This window comes from Rhipicephalus microplus, chromosome 6 (genome assembly GCF_043290135.1).
Source record: "Rhipicephalus microplus isolate Deutch F79 chromosome 6, USDA_Rmic, whole genome shotgun sequence".
In the NCBI taxonomy this organism is placed as follows: Eukaryota; Metazoa; Arthropoda; class Arachnida; order Ixodida; family Ixodidae; genus Rhipicephalus; species Rhipicephalus microplus.
This window is the reverse complement of record NC_134705.1, coordinates 135,358,240-135,371,643: the sequence shown is the minus strand read 5'-3', so window position 1 is coordinate 135,371,643 and position 13,404 is coordinate 135,358,240. Positions and strand designations below refer to the sequence as shown.

Below are 13,404 nucleotides of genomic sequence, written 5' to 3'. Positions count from 1 at the left end.
GAGTGTTGGAGACGCCGTCGGAATTCGCTCCGTAAATGGCGGCCGTCTCACGTTATTTAACGTGAACTAACATCTCACAGTGATTGAACAACTACAATTTCGCCTTCATCAGATTTCAATGGCCGTGAGAGCCAGCGACCTTCAGCTCAGCAATTGAACACCATAGTTAACTACTTGACTTCTACGGCTGACCAAAGATTTACTCCACCAGAAAATGCATCTAGCATTCATTTTTTCCTAACCGTATTGGCTTAGAAACATATGCACTCACTGAAAGTGAGGTAGATAAGGGACTTGCGAGGAGGTGTGAGTGCGCCACAGTATATTTTTGTGCGGTCACTTTGTAGTAGTAGCATGACTGTACTTAGGTTCATTGATTGGAACAAAACGTTATTTTCTGCTGAGAACTTTCGTCAAAGTAGTTAACAGAATGAGAAACAATAAGTCTGTTGAATTGTATATATATTTGAGTATCATCTTTATTTTTTCACCATGGTGTTGTTTACTCTCAATACATCTCGCATGGCCATTTCTCTAATATAGGTGATCCCACAGAGCATGGGTGCTCTTACTTACACGATGCTTAAAGTGCATAAATCAGCTCAGCCACACGAGTTCCAGCTAATCTAGGATGACCAAGTATGAAACAGTAATAAACAGTTAGTGTGGAATGTCTGTGTCCTTCCACAATTTCATCACGTCACTTCCTCGGGTCTTCTCGTGAATCTTCTTCTGGAGTCGTTTTACCTGCTCTTCCGAGAAGTGGTTCTGCCAATCGCCGACGATGCCTTTGCGAACAAAATCACCAGACATAAGCTTTTCACAAGACTCAGCTTCTGCTGTTCCTTTCATAAGATCAATCCACTTGGGCACCTTCCCACCGAGGGCGGCCTCGAGTATCCTCATCGAAGTCTGCATGGATTCGTTCACACATTCCTTCATGCTTTTGACGGTGATGTTTGTCAGGACGCTCTCGAACCGGCTTTTGTCATTTCGCAGTTTTTGGCCGTACTGTTCCCCGATAAAGTCGGCAATCTTCAAAACCAATGTCCTGGTGTCCTTTTTCAGCTGCTCGTAGGTCACGAAGAAGACGTTGGGATCGTCGCAGTGTTCGTACCAAGACAGCAAATGATCGAAGTAGTCGCCGAAGTCGACCTTCCCTTCCAGAAACATTTCGAAGAACTGATCGAACGTGCCGTCTTGAAATTTGTAATCGGGAATGTCTCTGGTGTGGTAGAAGTAAGAAACGCAGCAATCGTAGGGGTTTCTCGCTACGTAAATGTACTTGGCTTCTTTCGAGTAAGGCTGGAACGGAAAGGGCATGTGCGTCTTCATTACACCTGGTTTTTTCATGTCCAAGACAGACTCGGCCCCTTGCAGTTCTAGAAAAGGCATCTCTATAAAGGCGAGCAGCATGTTATTTGGGGGTGGGTGGTCGTTTATGATGTTATAGACAATGTGCTGCATCCATGTTGTGCCACACTTTGGGTAGCTGACGATAAATAGGTCACCCGGTTGCGCCTGGTAACGAAGAGCTGAACGGACGCATTCAACCGGGAATGCTTTGCTCAGGTAGAAGCCGTCCACTTCGTGATATTGCTCATAAAAGCGCGTCTTCCACACCATTCTTGGTGCTTGAGCTGCATGTACAAAAAATATGCTTATGAAATTGTTGTAACTTAAAAAGAAAACTCCTAGTGATCTTTTTAGAAAACCAATCAGATTCCACTCAGAATGTGACAGGAGGCTGCAAGCTGTGGGGAAAAAAATGTGCTCAATAATATTTTAAAGCATAGTACTGTTGTGTTGGATGATAAGAAATATTAAATCGTTACGTGCATAACACAAGTAGCTTACTATTCGTAGTAGAAATCACCGAAAAATCGTCCCCCTAAGGCACTGGAAGCCGTTAGTAAAAAGAAAGATGCAGTAGCAAAAAAGGGGCCTTCAAGCGAAACTATGTAGTATGTTGAGCACTGTGACAAAGAACAAAATGCGCGAGGAGAATCGTTAAACCTCGCTTACCAAGTTTGAACAATGCCAAGCAGTGATCCAGCCACAGCAGCAGACGCACACCTTTCTTAGTATGATGCGACTGAGGCAGACTTTCTATTTGGAAATTGTGCTATTTAGAAATTGTGTCCCGCAACTGGAGCTACACTCTCACACATGTGCGAATGCCCTGTTACAACAGCTCTTGCGTCGAAGTGACTCACGCTCTGAGTTGGTCCAACTTCTAGACGCAAGGGTAAGCAGACCAGTGGGCCCGAGAGGAGGTGATGAGGTAAGGTCCCGAATTCCCCTTTTGGGAGACCTGAGCCCCGCCTGTTAAGCATCACTGGACTTTTAATACAGTTCTATTCATTCACCCATCAAATCAGCACACACTCTGGTGAGGATGTCAAAAATAGGAAAAGTTGACGCATTCATGCGAACCATCGTCGCGTTATTCGAAGGTCGCAGGTTCGGCCCCTGCCCACGGCAAGTTATCTTTTCACCCCCTTTTCTCTCTTCACATTTACATTACAATTTGGTCTGATAGCTTCCCCTAAACTTTTCTTGGCGTTTTCTATTCGTTAGTCTCATTAATATTGTGTCAAAAACACAGAGAGACGAGCCCTAAGTATACACTTTTTTTCTTTAGTCATTAACGACGGTTTCGTACTGGCAGACTTGGTGGCATTAGGTTGTATACGAGAGACTATTGGTCAGCTGCCAGCTCGTAATAGGTTCACGTGCTACGTGATGCCAATCAGGCTCATAAAGGGTGTGCCACACTCGCCGCCATGGCTACTAGTGACGCTGACTGGCACTTCTGCATTTAAAATTCACATATATACTCAATAAAGTGGCTGGTGAAATAGCCGCCGTGGTAGCTCAGTGGTAGAGCATCGAACGCGTTATTCGAAGGTCGCAGGTTTGGTTCCTACTCATGGCAAATCATCTTTTCACCCACTTTTTTTTTCGTCACATTTACATTACAATTCGGTCTGATAGCTTCCCCTTTACTTTTCTTGGCAATATTGTCGATATCTATCTATCTATATATATATATACATATATATATATATGGCTGACGAGAGTGAAGTAAGTCGCCCCCCCCCCCCCCCCCCATTGGTACGCGACTGCCCTTATGACACCATCCGTGCTGTCAAATGACCATGTTTTTTTTTCAAATATTGTGTTAAACCGCTAGTGGTGACTTGCTAATACGTCCCACGTGGATCTCTCCCGCGTTTTCACGAACCTGTTCACCTTGGGGGACATGACAGGTGCGAATGAACAGGCGCGCGGCACAATGGAGCGCAGTACAATGTACATCTTCCCTTCTCATTCCTTAGTGTGCGGTACCATCGACAAGGCTGCTGTATCCACACGATGACATTTCAGTTTAATTTATTGCGTAAGCTTCCTGATTATGTTAGAAGTAACCAAACTAGCTGTGATCGCTAAATCACCCTTTTTTGAAGAAAGAAAACAATGATGAAAAAAATCCAAATTAACAGAGCAAGTGCGTACATAGGCAAAATTACCTGAACCGATGTCGAAAGCTTCAGTTCCTTCTCTGCTTCAAATTATGAGCTTCGGACATATAGAGAACCTTCCCGTTTGAGTTGAACAACCCTCAAGAATGATCCCTCTACGACGCACAAGGCAGTGTGTTGACTGCTGTTTTCGATGCCGATAAGCAGGCGTTATCGTAGAAGGCATGCCTGGGCACAATATAAGAGGCCTAATGTATAGATATGGGGCGGATTTACCGCGCACTCCGAGCTCTATTTTCAACGTTGACTTAGAGTGCGAGTGGTAAGGCATACTTCCATCAGTTTTTCCCACTCTCCTGCACGGTCTCATCTGAAAGTAAGCAGAGAAATCGTGCTCTCTCTCCCACGTGTGACGGACTTCGAAAGCGATGTAGAGACAAAACCGCGTAACATTCACCTGCCAACCGCCGCGAGCTAGTTTGTGCTCGAACGAAAAAGTCGGGCAAATGTGCTTGAGTGTGTAGTCAAGTTTCACCGTTGCGTTAAGGCATGAATGAAAGAAACGACGGAAGAGAGGTGCGAAGCGTATTTCACCATTAAACTGAGCGAGTTTTCCCCAAACACTTTCAAAGTTGAAGTCCTTGAGCAAGTTAAGGATATGTGGTAGGTAAATATCGTGAGTGAGTACTCAAACATTGAAAGCGTTGAGAATTGCTTCAAAAGAAAAGGCTGCTAGAAGAAATAAGAAACAAATAGTACGGCTTGTAATTACGCACTTCAGGGACTTCCTAAAGCGCTCTCACTTTCCCGCCTGTTGTGCTTAAGCCACAGCCATTTCCAGTAACAGTGCGTTCCTCGAAAGGCGGGTTCTTTTTTAATAATGCGTACGCCCACGGGCAACAATGAGGCTTGACCACCGTGCAGTAATTTTTTTTTTTGGAAAAAGCGTCCGTGGCTTTTGAATGCTTTCACTGGCAAGAACAACACGACCGGGAGAGAAGGAGCGGTAGCGTAATACCATATCGTATTTTCATACCGTAATTCTGGAACAAGCTAACAGGCTGTTCAAAAGAGAGCACAAAGAGGGACGTAATGGTCAGAGAGCCAAGGTTCAAATAGAACAAACTATCCAAGGCCTGTACAGAAGATGAGCGCGCCAAGCAAAGCAAGACGATGACGGTTGGGTATGATAAGGTATAAGATTTCAGCTAAGGTTTAATCTTTGCCGAAATCCTCGGATGCCTCAGTCAACACGAAAAGCTACTGTTGGCAATAACACGGATTCATGAAAAAAAATGTGATGACGTAGTGTTGTGATGTTCATTACGCCAGAGAGCGTTAGAACTTGTGAGGTCTTTAAATGTGGCAAATCGGTGCCATGTGGGGACACCACCCATTGCTGAAATACTCTTCACTGTGGCGCCGAATAGATTTCGTCAAAAGGTGGAAAACAGAAAAGATGAAAGTGAAGTGCCGTACTTCTGCATGCGCTTCTCAGACTGTAGTTAAACAGTTGGTATTTCGGAACTTCGCTTCCTGCTATTCTGCTCCCCTGCTTTCACGAAATGTATATTGCGCCAGAGACAAATGTACTTCGGCAATGCAAGCACCAAGTAGCCCCCAAAAAAGTCCTTTTGAAACACAATCACATGACATTGTTCATTAGTCAGATGCGGACGTAACCTCGGGTCACTAGAATACCACCCCGTGGGGCGAAAGCATTGATGGGGGGGGGAGGCGATAAATACAATGACAAGGGCAAGAAGGGGGCACAAAACCGGCCGCATACATTGATATTATAGAAAGGAGGGCGAAGGTTGGCCACGTACATTGAAATAACAGGGCGGGGGGCTGCGATGAACTTCCGTCCTGCCCCAACCCTTTGGGGAAACCTGCGATGACAGTAACACTTGCGAACAATTTTAAGGACTATAGTCTTTCTTGGGGACCTTTGACGCAAAAACGTTAGTCTGTCTGTATGTATATTTGTCTGTTTGTCCACTCTTAACGGTACTCTAAACGGCACCAAAGTGACCAAACGATACTCCAAATGGTGGACCGCATCCGCAGCGCCCACCAATATTGCTCAAGGTTTGGCGTTGATATTTGTGTGATTGTCAATTAGAAAGCAATTATTGCGCATATCTGAGGCACCATAACAATACGTCAATATTGGCACGTTATAATTCCTTCGTTTCGCTCTAGTGCGTCATGCAATCAGAAGCGACTACAATCGAGCGATTGCCATCACGAGACTGGGTAAGTCCAAAGAGCGTTCAGGACGTTCGACGCCACCTTGCCACTGGACGACGACTGCACCAAGGCCGATGCTACTGGCGTCTGTGTGTAGTTCAGTGTCGGCATCTTCGTCGTTGTGCACGAGTAAGGGCTCAGCTTGGAGCCGCTGCTCCGAGAACACCTCACACTGTACCACGTGACATAGGCCTGCCAACACACACAGGTAGTGCCAAGAAACCAACACCGGAGCAGTGGGAGGCTTCGCTGTCCTGCTCTAATCCTGAAGAACAGCTCAAGCTGAGCGACAAAGCTTGCAAGATGGCAAAGGCCACAGGTGCCCTGGACTGAGGGCTCCTCCTTCACCGGAAAAAAAAATATTTGTAATAAAGTTTTGCATTTGAGCTCGGAGAAAGCGGGTCTTTGCTCTGGGACCCACGCGAAGGGAACATCTTTTTTTTTTTGTCAAATGAGTGAGGAGTCTAACAATGTTTGCAAAATTTTGCACAAAACGTCTGTATCATGCGCAGAGGCTAAAAATCAACGCACATCATGTGTGTTGGCAGGTGGTGGAAAATCTTCGACCGCCAACGTGTTGCCTGGGGCCGGCCGAATACCATCGTGGCTAACAAGGTGGCCGAGGAACTTTAATTTGTTGTAACCAAAATGACATTTTTCTGGTTTCAGTTGAGACGTCCCCCACTACGCCACCGATTACCAAAGAGAGGGAAGACCACTCAACCCCTTGTCTATCTAGTTCCCTCTTGGAAACGTGTCTCAAACACTTCTCACATACAGGGATTCGTGCTGGGGCCGGGAAGTAAGAGACGCTACGACCTGTTCCTGTTTACTGATTCATTTATTTATTATTAACTTAAAACATCGTATACCGCGTACAAAACCACTACACAAAATTATAACACATGATTTGGACATTTGCGACAATTGACACAGGGCAGGCACATAAAGAAAGTAACTGTAACAATACAAGGGTATGCATATAAAAAACACACGACGACACAAATGATGAAGTTATCATTTATTAAAACCGCGCAATGTCTCAATATGACGCATCTTTTCCCACAAAGCTCGTTTAAGTAAGGGAGGTGAACTTCGTCTCACAAAATGTCCATGTAGTCGGGGCCTCGGAGTTGGCTGCTCGAATTGGGGCCGAAGGTTGGTCCTTGGCGTCGAGGTCTGATCTGTCCAATTCGTCAGCGTCTTCATCGTCTTCGTCATCGTCGCCTACGTCGTGCCTCTCAGTGATTTCCATCTTAGTTTTCTCTACCATCTCGAGCTCATCGCATCGTCTATCTGACCGCCTCGTATCGTCTCGTAGTCCCTTTTTGTAGGACCCGACTCCGCCCTACCGGGGCACCAAACCAATCGCCACCATCGACGCGGCATATTTCTCTGTAAGTCGGTGTGTGTCATCTTCGATGGCAGCTCCCGCGGCCCACACCAGTAGAAAACCCTCTCCCAAACAAAGCCGAGCAAGTAACAATGTACAAACGCAAGCCTCAGGGAGAGAGATAGGCGAGCCGTCCGAAGACACTTTAATTGCGGGCGAACAATGGTCCCGATGCTTCCGACAAAGTGCGTCGTCTATAATGGCCAACGTCCGGAGTTTGCAATGTTGTGCCAAAATGTTTCCGGCCGAACCAATTGTCCCGGTTTCTGGTACTTGATGAGCCGATGTCCAGAACGAGTCCCGACGTCTCCATGCAGCTCGGTGTCTCCCGCGAAATTCTCCATAGCCGCCCCTTCTTCGTCATTCACCGCCGCGGGCGGCCATCCGCGCAGAACGCAGTAATGAGCCTTGAAGCCACGGAGGCTGACGGAAAGTCATACTGGACCCGGCACAGGCGCTGCGGCAGCGTCGCATTCCCCGAACCAACAAAAGGTGCTCTGCTGCTCCCCCATGCCACAAATCTGAAGGGTGCGCGCGGATTATCTCCACCGTACACTGTCACACGGTCTGTAGACGACAAGGCGCCGCCCGGTCCTCGTGTTTGCGCGGGGGAGCCCGTGAGAAGAGTAGAAATATTCCTTCCAGGTACTCCCATTCGTTACACCGAGGGTTTTCTTTTCCCTTTTTTTTATGTGTGGGTTTGAGAAACGAGCGAAAACATCTTGAAAGGACCGGGGCCTGCCATGCGAATTGCAACAAACGCCCATCTAAGTCGCTGCAAGTGCTGCTCAAACAGTTGTGAGAAGACAACGACGTAGGCTAAGTAAACAATGCGTGCTTCCCACTTGAGACCGGACAGCACTGTATCCATCATTCTCTGGAATGTCGCAGGAGCAGAACACAGATCAAAGGGTGGCACCTTGAATTCGTACAGACCATCAGGCGTTACGAATGCTGTTTTCTCTCGGTCGCGTTCATCAACTTCGATCTGCCAGTAGCCGCTGCGTAAATCCATGGAAGAGAAGTATCGGGCACGTCGGAGGCGGTCTAGTGAGTCGTCGATGCGTGGAAGGATAAGTGTCTTTCTTAGTCACTTTGTTGAGTTTCCGGTAATCGAAGTAAAATCGAAGGGTGCCGTCCTTCTTCTTTACTAGTACGACGGGGGACGACCATGGAGTGTTCAAGAGTTGGATTACGCCGTCTTCGAGCATCTGCTTCACTTGAGAACGTATTTCCTCTTTTTCCTTTTGCGATACTCGGTAGGTGTGCTGACATATAGGTCGTTCAGCATGGCCTGTGATAATGTGGTGCTTTGCCCCGCTGCGGTGGTCTAGTGGCTAAGGTACTCGGCTGCTGACCCGCAGGTCACGGCATCGAATGCCGGCTGCGGCGGCTCCATTTCCGATGGAGGCGGAAATGTTGTAGGCTCGTGTGCTCATATTTGGGTGCACGTTAAAGAACCCCAGGTGATCAAAATTTCCGGAGCCCTCTACTATGGCGTCTCTCATAATCATATGGTGGTTTCGGGACGTTAAACCCCAAAATGAATCAATCAATCAATCAATGCGGGGCTTTATGGTTGGTGTTTGCTTATCTTGGAGGTAGACGCGAAACAGTCGCTAAACATGTGCAGAAATCCGCGGATTTGATTTTTCTGCGCAGATTACTGCTTCGGATTGACATCGGCTGTATCGGCTACCGCTGTGTCATTTTCAATGGCTGCATAAATTTGAAAAATTGTCGTACACGCTTCATCATCAATGGTTTCGAAATTAGCGATAGTTGTTCACTTGGCGAAATGTTGGTATGCTCCACTAAAATTGGTGACCACCAACTTGGTCATCCAACGTTCAATTTGGATTATGCCACTGGCAACGCAGATTTGCTGAGACAAGAGTACCGAAAGGTTGACTTCAGCAATACCACTATTGTCATGATCTATGTCGCTCTGTACAGTAACGAACCTACTGGTTCGTGGCGGAAGTGTGACGGTGTCGTCGGCAATGCAAAGCACAGGCCTCTGCGGATCAGTATCTCTAGGCTTCGGAGCACAGTCGTCAGAAAACGTTATGAGGCAGTCTCGAAGATCTATAACAGCGCCGTGATCGCGAAGGAAATCCATGCCAAGGATAACTTTCCGGGAGCATTCGGGAAGCGCCGCAAAAGAAGCAATGAACGTCGACTGATATATTTGCAACCTTGCGGTGCATCTCCCGACTGATGTCAAGAGATGACCACCCTGTGCCCGAATGTTTGGTCTATGCTCCCAAGGAATCGTAACTTTCCTGAGTTCAATAACAAGTTAGTGCTGATAACTGAGTAGTCGGCGCAGGTGTCGACCAGAGCAGTTACCGGATGGTTGTCGACAAGAACGGCAGAAACGAGCTGGTCGGCGATGAGCGGTGTCGGCTGAAAGGAATCATCGAAGGTCGGTGGATGGGTCGGAGGAGGCTGTTATGACGATAGCTTAACAGCGGTCCCACCCCTGAAAGCCGCTAATCCTAGTTTTCCCGGCGTGGACTTCGAGACCTATTGGATCGTCCCGCAACAACATCGATGAAAGTATATTATTGATTCGAGGACGTAGAGAGTCGAGGAGGCGGAGAGCGTGATTGGCGTCGCTGAATATTCGAAGACGGTAGGCTTGCCAAGTGTTGTGCAATAGCGCGGGGTCTTTCCCCATCAAGGGGCCGATGAGCGTCTGGTCAAAATCCAGCCAGGCCCATCTGTCTGTGCGAGCACTCCCGGTAAAATGACCTGGCTCACCACAGTGGTAGCAAAGTCGCCGATTGTCGGAAGCACGCAACACGCTCGATTTCCGCACATTAGGTCACGGATTCACATGGTGTGGCGGGCCCGAGATGTGCTGTGGCATCTGCAAGCAAGTCGGTCATTGGTTTTCATAGTGCGGCGGGCCCGAGAAGTCTTGCGGCGTCTGCAGGCTGGTCGGCCGGGGTAAATAGCTGGCTGCCACCGCAGGAGTGTGTACAGCTTCCGCATGCGTTAGCAGAGGAGCTTCGGCTGGAGACGCCACTAATGGTCGCACCAACTGCCGTACCTCTTCACAGATGACGTCTGTCAGAGCAGCCACTTGAGGCTGTGAAGGCACTGCGCGAAGCTATTGCAGCTCGTCTCGTACAATGTCACGGACTAGCTCAGCAAAATCTCTTACGCTCGTGACGTCGGGTGTTCCCGAGGGTGCTGACAAACATGCAAGGTTGTGCGACCGCTCATACTGTGAAGAACGCTGTCTTAGCGTTCGCTCCATTGTTGTCGCTTCACGGAGGGATTCAGCCACGGTAGCTGGTGGGTTTCGCACAAGTCCAGCAAACAGCTGCTCCTGGACACCCTGCATCAAAAAGCCTACCTTTTTGTCTTCCGTCATTGCGGAATCAGCTCGATGGAACAGACGAGACAGCTCCTCAACGAACATGGCCACGCTTTCATTTGGTCTATGATTGCGAGAATCGAGGAAACGTTCTGCTTGTTCCTTTCAGTCGGCGCTACCATACTTGTTCCGCACCTGAGTGCAAAACACAGGCCGGGTTGTCAGGGCAGCCTCGTGGTTCGCACGATAAATACGCGCTGAACCCTCCAGGTTAAAATAGACATACCATAGATTTCGGCACTCGTCCCACTCGTTGGCGACGGTGACCCGATCGTATTGGTCCAGCCAATCTTCAACGTCATCGTAGGGCTCCCCATGGAAGGGCTCTGGGGTTCAAGGGGCTGGTGGCCATGGAGCTGGCGGAATCGTGGTTTGTTCAGTCTGGCTTGCAGTTGTCGTCCTGGCAATTGTTCTGGAGCGTTCTGAAAGTGGGCCGAATTGGAATGGTAGGCCTAGTTGACGCCGACTGTGCTGAAGGTCGGCTGTTTTTACCAAGGCGTCGATGTCGGGGCCGAGACCTTCCTCGTGGTAACAGTGCATAAACTGTTGCCCAAGCACCTCCACCAGTGTCACGTTACACCGTAACTGCAACTTGTAGATAAGACCGCACAAGAATGTCAGACTGATTCGATCAACGGTAATACAACAACTGGATTCACACCATTCCGGTTGCTTCATGACAGGGAGGTCCCTACAATGCTGAATGCCATGCTTCTACCAGCAGCCATTAGATTAGTGTCAAGACGAACGAATTTATCAGACTAGCGGACGCAGCTCGTATTCTTGCAGTCGAACGAAGATTCAGTAAGCAACAACGCATCGACTCGCTGAGGTACAACGCTCGTCGTCGCGATGTCTCTTACCAATCCGGAGAACGAGTACAGTTGTGGACTCCCATTCGACAACGGGGCCGTTCGGAAAAGTTGTTACACCGCTATTTTGGTCCCTATAGAGTTCTCCGTCGTCTCAGCGAAGTGAACTACGAAGATCTTGACGAGGACATGCCTCGCAAATCCCATCGTTTGCAACAGCCACACGTCATTCATGTTTCGAGAATTAAACTGTTTTACCAACCCTGACTATTCATGAAACTCCCTTGAGTAGACTCAAGGCTGGTGCACACCAGCGACTAGCAGCGGTCGCGCGACCACTTGCGACTGGTCGCAAACAGTGGTGAATGGTCGCAAACGGTAGCAAAGCGGCTGCTTTGGCTAGTCACATCCTGACCGATTTTTCAGTCACGCGACTGCAGTCGCAAAGCTGCTGGAACCAATCAGTGATGCTCAATTTTTGTTTTTTATTCGTTTTTTATTGCGCTGGTCTTCTGTCGTCAGATACAAACGAGTGCATTCTTTTGGGTCCGTGGCACCATGGCCACCACGGAATACTTGGCTTGGAAATGGCGGGGCGCAGCCGCTCGAGCAAAGGGTCGAATTAACGTGGCGGCATTTGGAATAAGCTAAAACCGTCAAAGTATCGAGAAAATGAATTTGCCACTATTTTTCCCCCGTAGTCAGAATCGCCCATCTTGAACTTAACATGTCACCGCATTCAATGCAGCGCATTCGAGACGCGTTTGTGCTTCATTGGAAGCTGCGGCAAGTCAAAATAAATTCAAGAGCGTACAAATACGTACTACTCTCGGAAAGACTCCTCGTCGTCTTAGCGTAGATTGGGAGGTAGGTGGTTTGCATGGCCGGCAAACTCTCGCGATAGAAGGGACGGTCACACCCACCACTGTTTTTTTTTTTTGAGGCATTTGTGCTGCCAGCGCTGACACCAAGGCTCAGCGCACCAACCAGCACCATGACAATATCTTGTTGTTCGCTTCAATCGAACTCTTTGACGCTTTGCCGCGGCTGCATTTCCGATGGAGGCGGAAATGTTGTAGGCCCGTGTGCTCAGATTTGGGTGCACGTTAAAGAACCACAGGTGGTCAAAATTACAGGAGCCCTCCACTACAGCGTCTCTCATAATCATATGGTGGTTTTGGGACGTTAAACCCCACATTACGATCAAATCAACTCTTTGACGCTTTTGAGAACGCTGTGCGAGAACGGACGAAAATAATAAATGCGGCGTGCTTGGTTTGCTCCGCTTACTCTGCTGGCGGCGATCAGCTGATCGGCGCCGGTCTTCGGAGATCTCACTGATAACGAGATCCGAAAGTGACCTTCCGGTTTTGTGACTACCGTTCGCTCACATGCAGCCTCTGTGGGTGTGAAGATCAGTCGTTTTTTGGTCGCCAGTCGCGAATGCTCGCGCGACCACTGCTAGTCGCCGGTGTGCAGCAGCCTTTACAGTGATTGTGAACACCCCATTATGTACTGCTTATTGTATGTGTTTTCTTTTCATCGGGTAATTATTCTGTGACATCAAGACGATATTCTTTAGCAAGGGGGGGGGGGGTAATGCCACTAGTACAAGTTGTGCAAGTACTGTTTCCATAGATGCTGGCAGGCTTGTATATGACGCTGTTCAAAAGAGGACGAAGATGCCATTGTGAAGAAGACCATAAAGTTGAATTGCCGTTGACCAAATCAGTCTGACGTCCTTGTGTTGTGTTATCGACAGGTTGCAGTTACGGTTTAACGTCACAATATAATGTATGTGTATTTTTTACTGGAAAAGGCATACATAAATATTCTTAAGGATCGTAGCCTTTATAACGTTGCGCTGGCAATGCAACGCTTGCACAAAACAGCAAGTGTTTCCAACGCTTTGCTAAGACGACACTGTGAGGCACCTACCCGTCGCCTGGCATTCTACACCTTATCACCTCAAAGACGGGTGAACAGCGCGCGCCCCGTTTTCCAGGATAACTGCCAGATAGCGCGCTTGTCTCACTTGTGACGTGATTTGATGCGCTCGTTCGCCTGCGCCGC

The 13,404-nt window shown here is 48.2% G+C and overlaps 1 protein-coding gene across 2 annotated transcripts; it reads right to left on the bottom strand.

Annotated features, from left to right (window-relative positions):
• Window positions 1–445: 445 nt before the first annotated feature.
• Window positions 446–3,662, bottom strand: LOC119167383 (sulfotransferase ssu-1). Of its 2 annotated transcripts, XM_075865495.1 has the most exons (3): window positions 3,534–3,662; window positions 2,217–2,325; window positions 446–1,640 (listed from the first exon to the last, which is right to left on the bottom strand). In XM_075865495.1, the coding sequence occupies exon 3, from the start codon at window positions 1,624–1,626 to the stop codon at window positions 661–663; it is 966 nt and encodes a 321-aa protein (XP_075721610.1). In that variant the 5' UTR covers window positions 1,627–1,640; window positions 2,217–2,325; window positions 3,534–3,662; the 3' UTR covers window positions 446–660. The 2 variants fall into 2 exon arrangements, with proteins under 2 accessions (XP_075721610.1, XP_037274753.2); XM_037418856.2 differs by lacking the exon at window positions 2,217–2,325 and having other exon boundaries at window positions 3,534–3,658.
• Window positions 3,663–13,404: the final 9,742 nt, after the last annotated feature.

Excerpts from the sequence above, each read along its gene's own strand:
- LOC119167383 (XM_075865495.1), bottom strand. The coding sequence starts at position 1,626 with ATGGTGTGGAAGACGCGCTTTTATGAGCAATATCACGAAGTGGACGGC.